Raw genomic sequence first — 21,835 nt, 5'->3', positions numbered from 1 at the left:
ATGTTCCACTTGTTTGACCAGTCTGTGATTTTGTCCAAGTCTTCAGAGAGTGAGGAGGCTGCAGACTGCCGATCTGAGGGAAGAGGAATGGAGCGGCAGAGAGTGGAGTCATCAGCAAAGAGATAGAGAGGATTTTCCAGAGAGTCGGAGAGATCATTGATAAAGACCAGAAAAAGCACAGGGCCCAGAACACTGCCTTGGGGAACTCCAGCCTGAACAGGAAGGGGAGATGAGAGAAATCAATTCAGGGCCACATGTTGACTACGACCAGAGAGGAAGTCCGCAAGCCATGCATGGAGATTTCCATGGATACCATAGGAGGAGAGTTTGGTGAGCAGAGCTGGGTGCTAGACCGTATCGAAGGCACGTGATATGTCAAGGGAGACAGCTCTGATTTCCTGTTTGGCATTGAGGACAACCAGGTTGGAAAGTTATGTTTACCAAATACAGCAAGCAGGTACAGTCAGACCCCACTATTCGCTGTTCTGCTATTCGCGGAATTCGCGTATTCGCGGTTGATAAAATGCGACATGTTTCTCTCTTCGCGGAAAAATGTCCCGCTAATTCACGTGTTTTTTTTCTTTTCGCGGCTGTGTTCCACGAATTCGAGGTTTTTCAAAGGCGCAAAAAAAAAATTCACGAGCTGATGGCTTGACGCATTTATAAAACCCATCTTTTACCAGCCATGCAAAAAGCATGTGGATGTACGCAAAAAACCATCTTGTACAAGCTATGAGCATGACCTGCTTATACAGTACAGTACAGTACCGTACCATACATTCACTGCTGTGTACTTTGCATTTAATGGCTTTCGCGGGCGCGAATTTTAGCCGCACTATAAGCAAGCTTCACGGGATATCCCATCAGATGTGTAAACAAGTTAACTCCGTGAATTATACAATGCAAACGCTTCATTACATCGATTACAGTTTTCAATTTACGGTAAAGCATCATCAGAGATGATACACAATGAAGGCGCTTCGGGGGATGTTCCATCAGTGACTAAAACATGTCATCCTCTGCGAATTATAGAATGAAAATGCTTCATTAAATCTGTTGTTGAAATTAGCAGATATGCTCGATATGGCATCATCTGACAACATCCTCCACAAACAATGGGCTCCCGCAGATACCCACAATGCTTGCAATTGTACATACTAGGGCATTGCCCGTACGTGGGTGCCCGTTCCTTGCCAAAAAAAAAAAAAAACGCTACCCGTACGCTCTACCCCGCCCGTACGCCCGTAAACAAAAAATAACAACGCTCTTCGCTTCCGCCCTTCGCTCTGACTGAATTGGGAGAAATAATGCGCATAAGAAATCGAATTACGTACCGTAATGGCGGTCAGCTCGTAACGCGCACACTGTCCGGAAGTTCGCATATCGCATATCTATCTATCTATCTATTAATGCCCATTTATTCAATTATCGCCAACGTATTTTGGCTTTTTGCAATTTAATCGCAAGGAAAAGTAGAAAGAGAAGAGGGAAAAAAAGAAAAGCCTTGCCTTGCTGCAAACAGCTGCTGCAAACAACAACAACATGGAAGGCTGCACTGTCCGGAAGTTGGCATATCGCAGTTACGATTATTTTAGTGTTAATGGCCAATTATTCAATTAGCGCCAACGTATTTTGGCTGTTTGCAATTTAATCGCAAGGAAAAGTAGAAAGAGAAGAGGGAAAAAAAGAAAAGCCTTGCATTAACGCATTAACGCTTGCATTGCATTAACGGTTCGGCACACGTGATAGCTCGCTGCTCTCTGATTGGTTGAAGCGTTTTTTGGACATAGCTCGGTAGGTACTTGTCCGATTAATTACAAACCTTGAAAAGGCACATCCTCGGGTCCCCAGCAATATACCTGGCAAGTTTCAAGTATATCGGACCCGTGGTTGTCGAGAAACAGCGGTCACAGACAAACACACAGACACACAGACACACAGACACACAGACACACAGACATACACACAGAGATTGCTGGAATTATAGATAGATAAATATAGATTGTGTCCTCATCTCCATCATTGTTCTCGTCCCGTTGCTTCGACCTGTGGTTTTAACTCGCTCTGTTCATCGTTCAATTATGGCTGCCAAGCGCAACACCAGTGCCGGAGATGCGTTGACTACCAAGAGGCAGAAGAAAGTGATGTGCCTGAGCCAGAAAGTGAAGCTGCTGGAACGGCTTTCGAAAGGAGAGAGTGCGGCCTCTGTTGGCAGGCATTATGGCATCAACAAATCCACCGTTCGCTACATACGGAAGAAGGAGAAGGCGATTTGTGAGAAAGCTTCAGCAAGCACTGTATTGAGTACGAAGGTGGTCACCCTTGTCCGGAATGTCCACATGGAAAGGATGGAGAAGATTCTCAGAATATGGATCGAGGACAACACGCAGACGAGAGAATTCATGCTGAAAACCATGATGCTGAACCATTCCCTAAACCCGCTCATCAAGGACGAGTTGGACGCCATTCCAAAGGTTTCCGAGGAGGAGGAGGCGGAGGAGGGCAGTAATGAGGAAGAGGTGCCGCGGTCCAACCTCAGTCCAGTTCCTGGGCGAGTTGCTGCAGTACACGCGGGCGATTGTCAACAGGGTGCAAGATGCTGACCCAGTCGTGGAGAGGTACATTTTAAACTTTAAAAATTTTCCTCTATGGATCAGGAACCCCCGGGAACCTATAACGTATCCCCATTTTCCCCAATTAAACAACCCTGCGGCATACATTCACAGGATTTTAATTGACCTTCGCGGATTATCGCCGCCATTGGCGGGTTTTTGTCTCGCCATTTCGGGGACTTTCATCGACCGTCGCAGATTATCATCGACATTCTCTGGATTTGCGTCACCATTAGTGGATTTTGCCTCGCCGTCCGCGGTTTGGTCCTCTCTGATCGAGGACAACGCGGATTATATTTGCGACTTGGGAAAGTATCCTCCCTTTTTCCATTGAAACAATGCCCCCTTATTCGCGGGTTTCGCTATTCGCAGATTTTCCAGGAACGTATCCCCCGTGAATAGCGTGGTCTGACTGTATTTACAATCGGCAATCAGTGAGCATGTATCTAACAAGGTAAGATTTACAAAAGGCACATGCAGTGTTCAAAGGTATAAAAGAAATGTAATTCACCACTTTAACACTTATGCAAAAGCCTCTTATGCATTCTTACCTATATAGCCCAAATTCTTCTATTGTACCCAAATTTCAGCTTCCTAGCTCAAAAAATGGCTGAGATATCACCCGCACAAACACACGAGAAAATCTTGACCTTTGACCTATATAGTCAACAAACATTGACAGTATCACTGTTGTCCTTCGGAATCGTCTGGTAAAGTTTGACGAAGATAGCTGAAAGCGTTCATGAGTTATCGCACTCACAGAAATTTTCAATTTTCGTCATAACATTAACAAACAGACAAACGGACAGGTGTGAAAACATAGTCTCCATCCACCTTTGGTGGCAAAGGTAATTATCAGTACTTGCTCCTGAGAACAGAATTATAGGCTTCAGGGCAAATGCCCATGCACGGTATAAAAGTCACCAATTTGATCTTTGCTTGTAGATCTTGTGAAAGCTCCACAATTAGTTTCCTTTCAGAATCCCGATCCTGTCACTGAAAGCCAATATCACCTGCAGGTCGGAGGAATCGCAGACAATGCCCTGTAGTTTAACAGGGCCATGGTCTTCCAGAGTGAGACTGCAATTCAACTCTGCTACCTTCCGACTGGTTCTGAAAAATAAATAAATAAATAAAAACCACACCACCATTAGCGACCTGGTCTTTAAGGACATGCAGTTCCGAAAGTGTCAACCGACGTTTTCCTCACTGCAGGGGTCAGGCATAGCACAGCAATATGCAGGACTCAAGTCACCATCAGCATGCTTAACCGGATAGTCCAAGACGTCACTGCGGGAAAGGAACCCTACATTGAAATAAGTACATTGTAAAAAAGTAAAACAATGAAACCTGCATATCACATGATTTTGCCGACCACGTGTTTATTTTTTGTTTTTTGTATTAAAGCAATCTCGTAACCCCGGCCACCAAAGTTCCCCCCACCCCCCCCCCCCCTACCCCCAAACCTCCCCTTTTGTATGTTTGTTTGTGAGCAGGATATTTCATAAATTTACGGTTGGATTCTGGAAAACATGGAAAACATGGTGGACAAGTTGGCGAGTGATGAGGGAGAACCGATTCGATATTGGTGAGGATCTGAATCCGGATACTAGAATTTTTAAGTGATTCTTCACCATTGCAAGATGGGGCCAAATGATATGTAACCTGATATCTCACAAAGTCGTGGATGAATTATTTCACGACCACAAATTCGTGGATGAGATCTTTGGGGTCTTAAGTGTCTTTGGGGTCCTAAGGGTATTTGGGGTTATAAAGGGTGTTCAGCATGTTCGGGGTCTTCAAAGGTCTTAATGGTGTTATGGGTCTTTAGGGTCTTAAGGGATGTAATCTCCCAAGAATGTAAAAAGTCTTCTCAAGCATGTAATCTAATCGCTCAATCATGTAAAAAATGGGATTATGGATCTTTGGTGTCTTTAAAGGCTGAGCTGGTGGATGAAAATACCCTTAAGACAATCTCCGTGTCGGACCTGGTCTGTGCGCCAAATTCAGTGGTTGTCGGCCCAGCGGTCTTTGCACAAAAATGCGGACAGACAGAGACAGACATCCGATTAATTTTATTTCTTAGACTAATGGGGCACCCGTGGCAAACCCAGTGGCAAAGATGTGTATGACATTTGGACATCTTGAGTTACATGAAGAGTTTTGCAAAATGGGTGAAAACCTCATCCTCATCCTCACCCCCCCTCCCCCCACCCCCCCCCCCACCACTGCTCTCCTTTCACCACCCTCACTCCTCTCCTCCCCCCCTCTCCTTTCCCCAACTGTCACTCCTCTCAAACCCTCACTTCTCTCCTTCCCTCCTTCTCTCCTTTCCTCCTCATTCCTCTCCTTTCCACCTCACTCCTCTTCTCTCCTGCCCATCTCCACCTCTCACTCTTCTCCCCTTTCCCCATCACTCCTCTCCTCTCTACCCCTCACTTTCTATCTCCACCTCTCAGTTGTTTCCTCCCCTTTCCCCACCCCTCACTCTCCTCTCCTCTCACTCCTCTCCTCTGCATCTCCACCTCTCAATCCTTTCCTCTCCTTTCCCCACCCCTCACTCTTCTTCCCTTTCCCCTCACTCCTCTCCTCTCCTCTACTCTCCACCCGTCACTCCTCTCCTTTCCATCTCCACCTCAGTCCTTTCCTCTCCTTTCCCCACTCCGCACTCTTCACTCTACTCTACTCTCCCCCTCACTCCTCTCCTTCCATCCTCACTCATCTCCACCCCTCACGCTCCTCTCCCCCTCACTCCTCCTCTCCTCACCCCTCTCCTTCCCCTTATCACTCCTTCCTCCTCCATCATTCCTCTGTCCAACCCCGCCTCACTCCTCTCTAACACTTCCTCACTCCTCTCCTTCACCCCTCACTCCTCTCCTCCACCCCTCACTCCTCTCCTCCCTGTACCCATTCCAGCCTCTCCCCCTTTCCTCCCCTCACTGTTCCCATTCCCCATACACTCAACTACACTTTCGTACACTCTACATCACCTCTGAATGTATGTACATTTTATAAATGCGTTGAAAACAGAACAAGGTGCGTTTTCATTAAAAGGAAAATAGTCATGATTAATATTTGAAGTTTTCAATTTAAATGAAACTGCCCCTTTTGTCGGCGTTTTTTTTTTTGTATGCTGTATGCTTTTGAGATGTCTAGGGTGTGTTCAGTTACCAAGCATCTAGCTTGGGCTTGCGAAGCCAGCCATTCCTTATCAACTGTTTTGAATAGAGTGCTTGCTTGAGTGTTTAAGCCACTTGACGAGCACTGTACAATAAACTTGGCAACTGAACACACCCAGGATCCATTACATGGTGACGAGGAGAAACATTTCCACCGTGACTTTGATGTGGGAGGAATGATGGGAAGGGTTGAGGTGGGAATCCGGAGGGAGGGAGTCGGAGGACGCAGGCAAAGAGGTGGGAGGAGGGAGGTGGAGGAGTGGGAGGAGGGAGGGGATGGGGTGGAAGGAGAGAGGGGTAGGGAGTAAGGAGGCAGGGGAGGAGGGGGGATGAGGAAGGGTAATGGGTGGAAGGAGGTACTCAGAATTGCCGGGCAACGCCAGGTACCTTTGCTAGTTCAAAATAAAACAAACTTTCATTCATTAATCATTTCTTTGTCTGGGCGCAGAGTACTGGAAGACCACTAAACATACGAGAAACTTTCACTCTTTATTTAATGGTACCTGTAATTTAGCAGATGAGAAAAATCGAGTAAAAACTTCCATTGCATTTGGTTCATGACACGCACCCGACATTATCACGATCATGTTTCATATCACACTTTGGTATCAAGAGCTTTCTGCCGTGCCACTGTAAATTTTACACAAATCCTAGACCCAGACCTTGCCACTCAGACACAATCGTTTACGCATCCCATTGGCAGAAAAAGAGGAAGTTATTTTACCATTGCCTCACATTTGGAAATCCTTATGAATATATGAGGAGAGCACAGATAGTGCAGTTGGCTTTTAACATCTCCTTAAGGGTGGCATGATCCAGGATGTAGATCCTTAATGTCTTAGTCACATATGATGCTGCCGCCGCACGGTTCTGCGGTCTGCGGTTTGTAGATGGGATTTTTACAAATCGTACGGTGTTGGGCTAGTGGCTAGGGTGTCAGCTTAGGATCCTAGGATCCTGGGTTCGAATCCCGGTCGATCGCTGAATTAACGCCAGGGGGGTTGACTCAGCCTGTCATCCTTCCGAGGTCGGCTAATTGAGGACCAGTTCACTGGTAATTCCCTGTTTGTCGTTAAAGGCGGCAAAAAGGGTTGGCGTCAGGAAGGGCATCCGGCCGTAAAACATTGCTTCAAAAAGGGGACCGAAAAACAACAACAACCACGGTTCCCGAAAAAGGCCAACCCCCGCTTGCGGGGAAAAATGGCCTCTAAAGGTGGTACGGCTTTGCGGGCTGCGGCAGCAGTGTTCACAAATGTTACGGGGTCCGCACGGCAATCGTGTATATAAGGCGCGGCTCTGCGTACATTAGGATTTATTTCCGGATTTCAAGATGCCACCACAAGGGAGTAAAGTGAAAAAGAGGAAAGCGAAGAAGTTTGTGGAGGCACAGGACAGACAGAGAGAAGAGTTTGAAGACAGGGAACAACATGGAGAAGACATGGATGACGATGAAGGGGAAGGTGATGAAGAAGCTGAGGCGGCCAAGTATGAGTTCTTTGATAAGATAGTTGCTTTGTTTGAGGACCATTTGCTTCACCCACACCATTCGTCTTCTTCTCTCCTGACGGGCCCGCTCTTCTTCTAACACTACTATAGCTACTATAATTTCTTCCTGCCGGCGGGCGATCTGCCTCAGTCGTAATCTCCGGTGTGCTAGGCACAGTCTCTGTGGTGGAATCAACGCCATCTTGACGATCTGGCTAGTGTCACACCACCAGACAAGGTAAAAACCGTGAGGTGACCTTGAGGTCACCTCACGGCAACCGTACAGTGGCCTTGCGATACTACATGCGGTGGGGTTGCGGCCTACGGCCTTGCGATTTCCGAAACAAAGTTTAATGTCAAATTTTAAAAATCGTAAGCCCCTGCGACGAGCAAAAAACCGTGCGATCGCCTCACGGCTACCGTATCTACCGTGCGGCCACCGCACGGTTATGGCAATTTTGGGGACTTACGGCCGCCGCCAACACGCCGCAGGCCATTTGTGACCGAGGCTTAAGGGAGGCATGATGTGGCATGATCCAGCACCACCTGTTAACACTATAGCAAAACAAGAGTTTCAGAATTGGATCAACCTCATCTTTGGAGAGAGCAGACGAAAAGGCTCGCACACTATCGGAAAGCTTTCCTTACGGAGAAGAGCTGGCATGTGCAGCGCTGAAGAAGACCTGGCAACCAAGGGTAAGCAACACAATATGAACTGAAGGATGATGTCAGGAATAACTGATGCATCCACCCTGTTGTTATGGAAATGATGCATCCGGTCTACACTGAGCTTTACATCAAAGACTCACCCACTGGTTGAGAGGATGGGGACCAGCATGCTGTGGCTTTGCCTCCAGCTCTGCTCCCCCGAAGGTCGCAGGAAGCACGCATTCTCTGCATCCAGAGCCGAGCTCAGAGGTATATGAGCTACTCCCAAGAGTTCATCTCGTGCTGTGCGGTCTCGGTGCCACAGCTCCACCAAGAGAGGGACCCTAACAGGAGGTACAGAGAGGATTCTTGCACATACAACGGGACACAGACGTGGGGAGAATGTAACATCTGAACAAAGAGGTACAGATTGTAGCCCCCCCCCCCCCCCACCCTCCATCCCCACCCAAACCCCCTCCCATCTCTGCACCTGTGAAAAGTTTCCTGCAGTTCTTGCAACGTTGCTGCAAACTCAAATAAGCAGTAAGACTGGGGGAGAAAGACCTCAGTGTGCCTGCGGACTTCCACTGGAGGGTTTGTCATGATGGGCGCAGCACTGCCAAAAAAACGGTAGGAATACCTGCACGATAAAGGGCACATACTTGGAGAAAGGGAAAAATGAAGCTTTGTGTTTTTGTTTTTATTGGAGCAAAATTATTTGAGTCTAAGGTCAAGAAACAAACAAAAATAAGGGTGGGACAAGGGGGTGACATAACCCTTATGGAAGCAAATGATGGGGTGGTATTGCTAAGTTATTATTTGTCTGACGATTGACTTGATTGTCTCATATAAATGGAATTCGTGCAAATCTGCAGCTTCAGAAGTGGAAAGTGCAGTTGATGTCCCACCGCAGCACGCAGTTGACGGGGAAGTCAATGGCAAGGTCACGGATGCTGCTGAGGTTAATGGCGAAGCAGAAGTGGTGTGTCGTGCTACGCATCACCACCTTTGGACTCGAGGTCTGCATGCTACCACTGCTGGGGTCTGGGCCCGGCATTTTGTGATCAGGCTTTGACTCCCCTGCCCGAGTCGTTCCAATACAGGCTGCAACCAAATATATTGCATGATAAAAAAAATAGCAAACAATGAAATAAAAATAAACAATGCACAAATGTGCGAAGCTGAGGATGGTCATTTAACCATCGCACCACAACACGAATTATGTATATCTTGTCAAACGAACAGCCCTGACAGATTGCAGACACTGCAGGCTCCAGATAATCTTTCCTGGATAAAGTTCACACCTTAGCAGTAACCCATTATTGGTTTATTTTGTTTCCATTCCACATCACAATTGACTCTTTATAATAAATAATGTACATACAAACATACAGTGAACAAACGATCGTTTTAAGGCCATTTTTCCCCACTAGAGCGGGGGTTAGCCTTGCGGGCCCCATGACAATCATGGTTCCCTGTTTGAGGCAATGTTTTTATTACAGTAGTAGTTTTTATTACAGTTTATTTTTATTACAATGTTATTGTTACATATTTATGTATAAAATTATTATTTTATACAAACATACAGTAGTGGCCAAAAATATTGGCACCCTTGCACTTTTTTTTTCAAAAAATGCACCAAAAATACAGAAAATTGCTGAAATTTAAAAATATTTTCTATCCACATATGTATTTCTTTGGTTTGCAGTGGAACAAAATAAAAAAAGCTGAAAAAATTATGAAATCTTAGCTTATTCCATACAGAAATCCTAAAATGGCCCGGACAATATTATTGGCACCTTTTAGAAGTTGTAAGAAATAATTCGATTTCAAGCAGGTGATTCTCCTTGAATTTGGATTTGAACTCACCTGTGGTGAGTTGCAGGTGCCTGCAATATAAAAAGCACTCAATCAACCATTTTGAATCGAGAAAAGGTGTCATTCTGCTGTTTTGTGTCACTGTGTGTACCGCAATGAGCATGGAGAAAAGAAAGAACACCAGAGAATTGTCTGAGGAGGTCAGACACAAGATTGTAGCCAAGCATGGACAATCTCAAGGCTACAAGTCCATAGCTGCAGATATCTTGATGTTCCTGTGTCCACCGTACGCAATGTTATCAGGAAGTTTAAGGCCCATGACAATGCAGCCAACCTCCCTGGACATGGCCGCAAGAGAAAACTTGATCAAAGATTGCAGCGAAGGATTGTTTCAATGGTGGAGAAAGCACCTTAATCAACTGTCAAACAGATTCAAGCTGACCTTCAGACACAAGGTATGACAGTTTCAACTCGTACCATCCGTCGCCAACTCAATGAAAGGGGGTTCTATGGTAGGAGACCCAGGAGGACCCCGACTGCTGAGAGAGAGACACAACAAAGCCCGACTGGAGTTTTCCAAAACACATCTGAACAAGCAAAAATCCTTCTGGGAGAATGTCCTGTGGACAGATGGGACCAAATAAGAACTTTTAGGTAAATCACATCATCTCTATGTTTATAGAAAACAAAATGAAGCATTCAAAGAAAACCACCTTCCCTACAGTCAAACATGGAGGAGGTTCAGTGATGTTTTGGGGTTGCTGTGCTGCCTCTGGCACTGGATGCCTTGAATGTGTGCATGGCATCATGAAATCACGAGATTACCAAGGCATTTTGGAGCGCAATGTTCAAATGCTGGACTGTTCTGAAGTGGCCAGCAATGAGTCCAGATCTAAATCCCATTGAACACCTATGGGGAGATCTGAAAACAGGAGTTGGGAGAAGGCACCCTTCAAATCTGAGAGAACTGGAGCAGTTTGCACAAGAGGAGTGGGCCAAACTGTCAGTGGAGAGGTGTAGGAAGCTCATTCATGGCTATAGTAAGTTCTTGACTGCAGTTATTTTGTCCAAAGGTTGTGCTACCAAATATTAAGTCGAGGGTGTCAATAATTTTGTCATTGCCATTTCTTTTTATTTTCTGATTTAAAAGGATATATTAAGTTCTGAATCGAAAACAAAGGTTCTGTCATTCGCACTCCTCCCTCAAGGTCTTTAAAACAGCTGTTCACCACCATCTCTTATCTTCCCCCATCTAAAACCTTTATCTTTTCTACCCCCGTTAATTCACTTTAGATCCACTTTTTTGAAATACTGACCTCTTTCCTGGAAGTCCGAGCAGTGTCCATGTGTTTTATATCTCTTCCACCATCATCCACCATCCACCATCATATCTCTTCCACCATATATCTCTTGCCCCCCCCCCCCCCCACTCCAATACCCCAAGCCCTCTCCCTCCCACAGATCTCCCAATGTCCCTGTTCTCTACTGTTGTACATGTGTGCTCCCCTCTCTCCCCATCTTGTCTCCCGTTCCCTTTATCATTTGTTTTATGTGTCAGTTTGTTTTTATGTGATTTAATGTTCGCTCTTACACAAGCCTCGATCTTGTTTACAAAGAAAAGAAAAAAAATTGAAAAAAGTGCAAGGGTGCCAATATTTTTGACCACGACTATATGGAAACACAATGATAACCCAAACTTGTGCCATCCTAAGGAAATATATTACACATACCATATATGACACTGCTTGCCATCATCATTCCAAGGAAATGATCAAATGCTACATCACATTTTAAGTGATCTCAAATGCTATATATAAACAAGAAAGAGCAATCAGAGAATGCAGGCCCTCGCCAGGACGTGTTTGTGTGGTGTATTTTAAGGGGTGTTTTTGTACATTCTTTCATTATTTTGTGCAACCCCACTTTCATCAGACACGCGTGACACATGACGTCTTCTTTATAAAACTGAATTCAGGATTGTATATCAAATACTTTTTATGAGGCTGTCTTTGGGGTCTTTTTGAGTCCGCGGGGCCTTTTGGGTCCTTGGCGTCTTCTGGTTCTTCATGGTATTTAAGGGTCTTTGGGATATTTTGGGGATATTCGTGGTCTTAAAGGTTCTTCAAAGGTCAAATAGGTCTCAGCAGTCCAAAGTGTCGAAAGGTACATTCTAATAGTACATAATTAATCGACGTACGTATTTAATAGAGAGGATGTCACTGACTTCAAACAGTACATAATTAATAGATATATTGAGAATTCACATGGCAGGAGAAGATAATATAGAAGGGTTTCTTCTTCTTCAAACAATAATAACTTCTGGCTGCCAGACCGCAAGACCAATCATGTTGAAATTTTAAACACATGTTCAGCTTTATGACCAGTACATTACTTTGAAGTTTCACATCAATCAATGAAGCGGTTCAAGAGATATAATTTTAAAAAGATTTTTGTTCAATCCAATGTGGCCGCCAAACCATGTGACATATGAATTAGTCAAGGATACACTGGTATCCCCAAGGAATGTGGAAAATATGTTTGAACTTTTCATTGGATGTGTCCAGCTGTTCTGGAGGAGTGGCTTTTTAAAGGTTTATTCTTCAAAATATCATAGCCGCCAAACCATGTCACCGATGACGTCATGGTTACGTCATGGTCATGCGATCATGCATGTAATGTTTCGCCTCAATCTGTTTAGCCGTTTTGGAAAGAAAGGGTTTTTAGTGGTTTTTAAGGCTTTTGTGTTAAAAAAAAAATATGGCGGCTAAACCACATGACTGATGACGTCATTACTTTTTTTTTCTTCACCAATTTTTGACGCTCAATAAATTTAATCCTGATCGGATGAAGTTTTGTACTTGTCAAATTATGACGTCATAATAGAGGCATCTATGACATCATCATTAACATGTTATTCCCCATAGAGAGTTCTTTACAATGAGGAATGTCACAATTATTTTTTCTACGCAGCACTTTCAGAGATATAGAGGTGCAAAGTTTTTCGTTTTTCCAAGATGGCGCCCATACCAAGTGACCTATGATGTCATAATTAATAAAATTCTACAGGAGAAGGTGCACCAATGGTGAAAATTTCCTGTCACTTGGTGTGACGGTTGCAGAGAAAAGCATACTTATTCTGTGCGGATAAACATCTTTTTGAGATATCATGCTATGTTACGGAAACGGTGACGGCGCTCCCCTGAGCAAAGGGGGGGGGGGGGGGGGGGGTAATCCCCAACGGGTAATCCCCGTTGTATTTTGCACTGGCCGTCTCCGATACTGAAGCTACGCCGCTCACCTGTGGGGTAGGATTGGCCGAGGTGATTGGTCAAGGGATTCCCGTACACCTCCGCCAATCCCTCCACAAAGCAGGTGGGTAACTCCGCTTGGATCCCGGACAAGATGGAGTTTGCCGAGCGGTTTAGCAATCCGAAATCCGAGCCGTTAACAAGTACTAACCCGACAAGTTAACAAGTACTTTTCAACCAGTGACTGGTTGAGAAGAGTGATGGAAATGAATGTAGAAGGAAGTAGAGGACGGGGAAGACCGAGAAAGACTTGGCTAAAGATGGTGGAAGAAGAAATGCGGGCAAGGGGGTTAACAAGGAGAGATGCAGAAAATAGGGCAAAATGGAGAAGATTGTCATGGGGACCGCAAGGCTAACCCCCCCGCTCTAGCAGGGAAAATGGCCTTTAAAATGCATGTTGTTGTTGTTGTTGTTGTTGTTGTATGCTATATACACATTTTGGCCACATCTCACATTGGTGAAGAATCACTTTTAAAAATTAAGAACTTCTAATATTCTGATCTGAATTCAGATATTCACCAAAATCGAATCGATTCGTCCTTATCACACACTCAACCTGTCCAGCAAGTTTTGTCCCAATCCATCCAGAATGCTTTGAGATATTATGCTCACAGATAAACAAACAGACACACGGGGTGAAAACATTTGGTGGCGGAGATAATAATATGAGTTTCCTTACAAGGAAGTTCAATGCAAGAGGAAGCCAATAGGCCCATTGGGTCTGTGCAATCGTTGCCAGCCTACATGGTTGTCCATGCTCTATCCTTTATTTAAATGTTGAGCATCAAGCAACGGAGCAGCACATAAGATTTTAAAAGTATTTGGTATGCCTCGGGTGGGGGCTTGAAGCTCAGGCCTCCCAGAGTCAGGGCAGACGCTCTAACCATTACACCACTGAGTTTACAATCTAATCTTTAATTGAATCAGAAGCAAAAGCAAAAATAGCACTTTTTACTTCTTCTTCTTCTTCTTTTTTCGTATGCAGCACAAGGATGCGGGGTAGCATCATTGGATAAGGGTGCAGATGTACCACTGATGCAGTTCCCTCTGCAGGTTAGGACAGGAATTTGAAATTTGTTCGTGGTGCCGTCTTTAGCTCACCCACTCTTCGTGAAGGACACGTTGCGATCATTGACGTTCACCAATCACACTTTTTACTCTTTCCAGGAAGGAATCTCGAAAGTATGAATAGGTTCTGTGATATTTTGAAATAACAGATAGAAATAAATATAATGCATAAAGCCTAAAGGGGGTGAGAAAACGATTTATAGTTTGCCAGTCGGAGCATGTGTGTGCAGAGCTGTGCAGAAAGACCACATTACCACGTGACCTGGCATGTGGTTACATCATGTGCAATGAGCCCAAGTTGCAAATTAATTTTTCCAGTTCCTTAGAGAAAACATTCGAGAGGATCAACATTGAGGCATGCTTGAAGTTTAGTAGAACATTAGGTGAGCATAAAATCAAATTGCCTGTACATTTTGAGGTATCTGAGATACTAAATCACCCCTGAAATGTTATAGACCAGTACAGTAATTATAGATTACAGTTACAGTGGTTGAAAGGGGGAGATAGGAACAGATATGATTGATGCTTAAACATCCCTAGTTGCACAATTAACTATCAGCTAATTATGAACACAATAACCGAATCTTGCAAATAAATAAACAAGAATGACGTCATGCAGGGCATGCTACATGCAAAATCCATCCCCCTCCACAAAAAAGTTTGACATGGATACGTCAAATTGTCCATTTCATAAAGATTAAAATTGAAAATCTTAATCAAAGCTCGGGTCAATCGGATTAAAACCGATGATTTTTCCGATTAAAATTGATATCAGAAGTTTTGACCTTGAGTTGACCTTCGAGGTTTTGACCTCAAAAATCGTTGATTTCTCAATTCAGTGATGTACTTTGTAATTGCTGCTTAATTTTCAAGTAAATCAGATGAAAATCAATTATTTTTTCAGATGAAAATTGATGATTTCGGAGGTTTGACCTGGAGTTGACCTTTGACCTTTATACCTCAAAAAATACTTTGTTTCCCAATTTATTGACTCAATATGCAAATGCTGTTCAACTTTCAAGTCAATCGGATGAAAAATGACAATTTTAGAAATTTGACCTCAAGATGACCTTTGACCTCAAAATCATTAGGCTTCTTCCTTATGACCAACTGAACCATCGGGCGAAGTTTCGTGAAGATAGATTTAAAATTGTGACCTGTAGTCGTTAGACAGACAGACAGCCAAACAGACAGAGAGACAGAATGACGCACAAGACCAACAAATATACTTGGAAAAAAAACACCTCGATTTTGCAAGTAATAAATCATAAATACATATTTACCATCTTCCTCGAGGCTTTCTATCTCACTGTCAGTGCTTGCGGGTTTGCCCCTTGATGCAGTGGGACCTGGAGGCAAATGAGAGGGGGAGACCTGGCGAGCAGGCAATGCAGGACAAGTACCATTTTGTCCAACAGAAGGAGGTTCCTTCTTGTCACCAAGACGAAGCGCATCCGGTTCTACGAGATGATCTCTTTCTTCTACCTCTGGAAACTTTTCTTCAGAGTGTGCATCAGAGGTTTTTTGCTGAGGGTAAAAGGGCAGTGCGAATCCAAACTATGTCAGTTAGTGTTTTATTTATAAACATGTTTAACAACATAAAGGCAATGCTAAACATATAAAAATACATTGTAATTGGTATTTTTAGCTGACCTGGAACAAAGTTCAGGGGAGCTTATGCGATGGCGCATCGTCCGTCAGTCCGTCCGTGCGTGCGTCAGTCAGTCCGTAAACACTTGAAACTTCTTCTCCGAAACCGCTGATGGGATTGCGACCAAATTTTGAGAAAAATTGGGGTCTGAGGAGGTATATTTTTGATATTTTTTATTTTTTATATTTATTTGATTTTATTTATTTGATTTTGATTTATTTATTGATTTATTTGATTGATTTATTGATCGATTGATTGATTGATTGATTGATTTTATTTTATTTATTTTTATCCCAAAATAGATATTTTTTTGTTTGTTTGTTTAAAGTCTCATGATTAAGTTAGTATGATTTTACATGCTGCTCTGTCTTCTAGAAACCATTCAAACTAGCCGAAACCCGTGGAACATCCACGGAAGGGAGGATGTGGTGTATCGATAGTGTACCATTATGGATGGCATAGGGGATTTGCTTGTCCGAGTAAGAGTTAGGAAGAAAGATGAGAATGAAGAGTGCGTATATGACCAACGTATTTATTGCAATCTACTTAAATGACAACGCTACGATATACTTTTGAAAAATGAATGGATTCGTAATAGGAATCGGCAAAGCACCACTCTGGGATTGTCCACTCAGTGGACGGCTTGCTTCGCCTTCACCCAGCAGACGCCAATACGATGGCGTCGTAAGATGGCGTCGTATCGGCAGTTAATCGGATGCTTTTGGGCCCCAACGTCGGCTAATTCAGATTTTTCAAGTATGGCTGTACGTGATAAACAAAGAGCGCGGTTCGTAGATCGTAAATACATTAGTGCCGTGGGCATCGGGTCACTGGGTGCGGCGTAAAAGGGATAACAAAGTCGAGTCCTTACGCTATTATTATATAGATTGGATTAAAATACCTTTAGCCAGTGTAGTATACTGATTATTCTACCAGATGAGTGCCAGGGGTATTTTCCCTATTTTTATTTTGCGCAAGGGCACGTACGAGTAGTTATCAAAAAATGAGTATCCAAACTGAAACTATCATCCCATTCAAAGGCAACGTTTGTATGCCATTTTTAAAATACAGATGTTTCATGGAAGGAATGGAGGCTGTTTTCCACAAAAACAACATGGGAAAGAAACATTGACAAGCGTTACGTCTAGGTCCCCCGTCGGGGAAATGATGTGAGTTGACAAAGTGGAACACGCAGAAAACATGCTATATGATATGATATTTCGCTCACAAGGGTCAGACATACATGGAGGCGGCCATCTTGGATTTTGACATGGCGACTCAATTTTCAATAGCGTTCTTCCTTATGCCTAGATACACCCACACACCAGAAGGTACTTCGCTTATTTTTCAAGATATTTCGCTCACAAGGTTCAGACATATATATGGTGGCGGCCGTCCTGGATTTTGACGTGGCGACCCACTTTACAATAGCGGTCTTCCTTATGCCGAGATACACCCACACACCAAATTAGAAGTTGGTACTTCGCTTATCTTTCAAGATATTCTTCTCACAAGATTCAGACATACATGGCGGCGGCCATCTTGGATTTTGACGTGGCGACCCAATTTTAAACAGCTTTCTTCCGTGTGCCTAGATACACCCACACACCAGATTAGAAGTTGGTACTTCGCTTATTTTTCGAGATATTTCGCTCACAAGGTTCAGACATATATATGGTGGCGGCCATCTTGGATTTTGACGTGGCGACCCAATTTTCAACAGCGTTCTTCCTTATGGCGAGATACACCCACACACCAAATTAGAAGTTGGTACTTCGCTTATTTTTCAAGATATTCATCTCACAAGGTTCGGACATACATCACGGCGGCCATCTTGGATTTTGACGTGGCGACCCAATAGATACACCCACACACCAGATTAGACGTTGGTACTTCGCTTATTGTTCGAGATATTTCGCTCACAGGTTTCAGACATATATATATGGTGGTGGCCATCTTGGATTTTGACGTGGCGACCCAATTTGCAATCGCGTTTGTCCTTATGCCGAGATACACCCACACACCAGATTAGAAGTTGGTACTTCGCTTATTTTTCAAGATATGCAGGTTACAAGGTTCAGACATACATAGCATCAGACATACATGGCGGCGGCCATCTTGGATTTTGACGTGGCGACCCAATTTTAAACAGCTTTCTTGCTTGTGCCTAGATACACCCACACACCAGATTCGAAGTTGGTACTTCGCTTATTTTTCAAGATATTCATCTCACAAGGTTCAGACATACATGGCGGCGGCCATCTTGGATTTTGACGTGGCGACCCAATTTTCAATAGCATTCTTCCTTATGCCTAGATACACCCACACACCAGATTAGAAGTTGGTACTTCGCTTATTTTTCAAGATATGCAGGTTACAAGGTTCAGACATACATGGCATCAGACATACATGACGGCGGCCATCTTGGATTTTGACGTGGCGACCCAATTTTAAACAGCGTTCTTGCTTGTGCCTAGATACACCCACACACCAGATTAGACGTTGGTACTTCACTTATTTTTCGAGATATTTCGCTCACAAGTTTCAGACATATATATGGTGGCGGCCATCTTGGATTTTGACGTGGCGACCCAATTTTCAATAGCGTTCGTCCTTATGCCGAGATACACCCACCCACCAAATTAGAAGTTGGTACTTCGCTTATTTTTCAAGATATTCATCTCACAAGGTTCAGACATACATGGCGGCGACCATCTTGGATTTTGACGTGGCGACCCAATTTTCAATAGTGTTCTTCCTTTTGCCTAGATATACCCACACACCAGATTAGAAGTTGGTACTTCGCTTATTTTTCAAGATATGCAGGTTACAAGTTTCAGACATACATGGCATCAGACATACATGGCGGCGGCCATCTTGGATTTTTACGTGGGTTGTACCCACACACCATATTCGAATGCGGTCCTTCGCTTACGCACGCACGCACGGACACACGGACGGAGGGGAAAGCCATAGTCCCCCTTTCGCTCCGCTGAGCGACGGGGGACAAATACTATTCACACAAGGATACAATGCACAGGGTTCAAAGGTAAAGACAAAGTTAAAAACGCTCTGATTTGCTACAAAATTTAAGCAGAGAGGGTCGTGGAAGCACGAGGAGTCAGGAATGAGAAAGGTGGAATTCCAGTGAAAAACAAGTGCGTACCCTTTCAAAGATATTTTAAGGCCATTTTCCCCGCTAGAGCAGGGGTTAGCCTTGCGGGCCCCATGACAATCATGGTTCCCTGTTTGAGGCAATGTTTTTATGGCCGGATGCCCTTCCTGGCACCAACCCTTGGTCACCTCTTCGATGCGCAGGGATACGGCGTACCTATTCTAACCGGGGTACACACCGGGAACGGTACATGCGAGGGATGGAAGGAAACAAAGCGTTTACCTGGAGAAACACACGGGTTTATTCTCGAACTCACAACGAATAAACGAACACAAGGAAATTAAACAATAATGGTTTAACGAAAATAATTTGCAAGGCGAAATAAAGTTTGAGGTAAAATAAATCCTACTTTGAGGGACCTTCCACTCACACACAAAAACAGGCAAGGGGAAAGATAATAAAATTAAATGTTCCTTTTCGTGCCGGCACTTAACTGTGGCCTCAAAATGGTGCTCGTGGTGAGGTCTGCAGTACAAGGTGGCCCGAAGCCTCTCGCGAGGGAACCGCTCCAACAATGGTGCGTAGTCGCTCTCCACGGTGCCACAAACGTCAGGTAATTCGTGCGGGTGGTCCTCTTTAGCTCTCCACTCGGTCCGAAGCGCCAAGAGCCCTACAAACCGCCGCCAACACCCCCTTACAATTGAAATGGCCAACACCGCTCTCTCTCAGCACCAGGTCCAAACACACCAAATGGCGCCGCCTTCCTCCTCGATCATCCAACAAGAGATTGAGCGAGAGCCAAGAAACGCGCTCTTCTTCTTCTCTCTTTCACAACCCTACCCACGTAACCAAGAGCTCCTCACTCTCATCAAAAGTGCCCCAAAAAGGCCAGCCTTCTCCTCACAGGCGCAAACCAAAGATGGCTAAGCTTCCTCCTTGATGCAAAAACACGAAGAGCACTACTGACCAATGGCCAAGCTCCACTGAACCTCCCCATGGTCGTGCTCGACCAATGACAAACTACGGGACGTGGCCTGTCAGTTACGATCCTTTGGAGGGGGGGTTTAGTTCTGGGTTCTGTCGGCAATTATGTCGGTTATTGTTGGTTAATGGAGGTGGTTGCATGGCTGGCCTTGTAAATGTAAAAACATAGGGGAAAAACCACAGGAGGCAAACACATACTGGGGAAAAACTAACCTTAACCCCTATCTACTTGACACAGCTTCACCCCCCGTGTGAAGAAACATAACAATCTTAAGCTCCAGTTTCCCTACTTAAATACATCGAGATGTCTCCTACTCGTCCTCGGTCCATGCAAAACCTATACAATCCTATCTGCACTATGGGATTCCATCATCTACCCCCACAAAAGTAACAATATATTCACTGCAGAAGCAGTCTCATGGCAAAGGATTACACACTGCATCGCTTGTTATTGCCTTTACAGAGGTATCAGTCAAAACAGCAATTTTGAATTTAGCCCAGGTTCTGGCACACATTGGTCGACTCTTTGTGAAAAGTATTACAATTTTTAATATCCACCAGCTGAAAATACTGGCAGAAGGACCTCCGGCTTCATGGCACATCGGATGTGGCCAGCACAATCTTTTTGCAACGTCACTCTTCATACAAACGTATTTAAATATATCTATATATCTACATATCTATATATATACGACCGGTCAAAAGTTTTAGAACACCTCAATTTTTCCAGTTTTTATTGAAATTTAAGCAATTCAATTCCAGTGAATAACCTGAAATGGTACAAAGGTAAGCAGTAAACTGATCGAGGTTAAAAAAAAAAGTTTCGGTTAGCAAAAACGGGAAAATAATGTAAATTGCAGTTATATTGTAAAAAAAAAAGGCCTTCTTCAGGGAACAAGTAATGGGTTAACAACTTACAGCTGTTCTGCAGCAATGTAAGTAAATTAAGCCTTGAAAGTTGATGCAAACAATTCCTACAGGTGTCCCAACCTCTGCTGATTACTCGATTACAAACCCCCTGTCTGTATAAAAGCAGTATTGGAACAGACTGTTATTACACCCTCTGAAGCATTATTTGGACAATATTGCACTGCAGGAAGTAGTATATTGGAAACTGGAGGAAACTCTGACAGGAAGATGTCTGGCAGACCCAAAGCAACAACAGAATCAGAAGACACGTTTCTGAGAGTCAACAGCTTGCGTGATAGGCGGCTCACAGGACAACAGCTTCAAGCACAGCTTAACACTAGTCGAAGTAAGCAAGTCTCAGTTTCAACTGTGAAGAGAAGACTTCGAGCTGCAGGTTTGACAGGTCGAGTGGCAGTAAGAAAGCCATTGCTAAGATGGCAAAATAAGATAAAAGAGGCTTGCCTGGGCCATTAAGCATCGCCAGTGGACTAATGAAGACTGGAAGAAGGTCTTATGGACCGATGAATCAAAATTTGAAATCTTTGTTTCATCACGCAGGGTTTTTGTACGCCGTCGAGTAGGCGAAAGGATGGTTCCACAGTGTGTGACACCAACTGTCAAACATGGAGGAGGAAGTGTGATGGTCTGGGGCTCTTTTGCTGGGTTCATCCTACAGCAAGATAATGACCCTAAACACACCTCCAGGCTATGTCAAAACTACCTTCGAGGAAAAGAACAAGACGGTAGGCTTAAAATCATGGAATGGCCAGCACAGTCTCCAGACTTAAACCCCATCGAGCTGGTTTGGGATGAACTGGACAGAAGGGTGAGAAAGCAAAGCAACCTACAAGTGCAGCACATTTGTGGGAACTTCTGCAACAGTGTTGGGAAGGACTTCCCGAACAATATTTGATTTCCATTGTAGAAAAAATGCCACGAGTGTGTTCGGCGGTTATATCTGCAAAAGGTGGCTACTTTTTTGAGTCAAAAATTTAAATTAAATTTTGTTAAACAAAATGATTCTATGATTTCTTTTACATCTCCAATTGTTTATTTGT

General features: G+C 44.0%; 1 protein-coding gene across 2 annotated transcripts in view; it reads right to left on the bottom strand.

Moving 5' to 3' along the window:
• CEP120 (centrosomal protein 120) overlaps nucleotides 1-21,835 on the bottom strand; it is a 113,677-nt gene that overhangs the window by 68,767 nt on the left and 23,075 nt on the right. For both annotated transcript variants that reach the window (XM_068108629.2, XM_078773016.1), the window contains exons 8-12: nucleotides 15,402-15,645; nucleotides 8,833-9,028; nucleotides 8,415-8,564; nucleotides 8,086-8,268; nucleotides 3,626-3,725 (exon numbers count right to left, since the gene is read on the bottom strand). In XM_068108629.2, the coding sequence (XP_067964730.2) occupies nucleotides 3,626-3,725; nucleotides 8,086-8,268; nucleotides 8,415-8,564; nucleotides 8,833-9,028; nucleotides 15,402-15,645 (873 nt within the window). The remainder of the gene's footprint in view (nucleotides 1-3,625; nucleotides 3,726-8,085; nucleotides 8,269-8,414; nucleotides 8,565-8,832; nucleotides 9,029-15,401; nucleotides 15,646-21,835) is intronic.

Source organism: Myxine glutinosa, chromosome 2 (genome assembly GCF_964187855.1).
Source record: "Myxine glutinosa chromosome 2, kmMyxGlut1.1, whole genome shotgun sequence".
Taxonomy (NCBI): Eukaryota; Metazoa; Chordata; class Myxini; order Myxiniformes; family Myxinidae; genus Myxine; species Myxine glutinosa.
The sequence above is the reverse complement of the archived record's forward strand: the minus strand, read 5'-3'. Positions and strand labels throughout refer to the sequence as shown.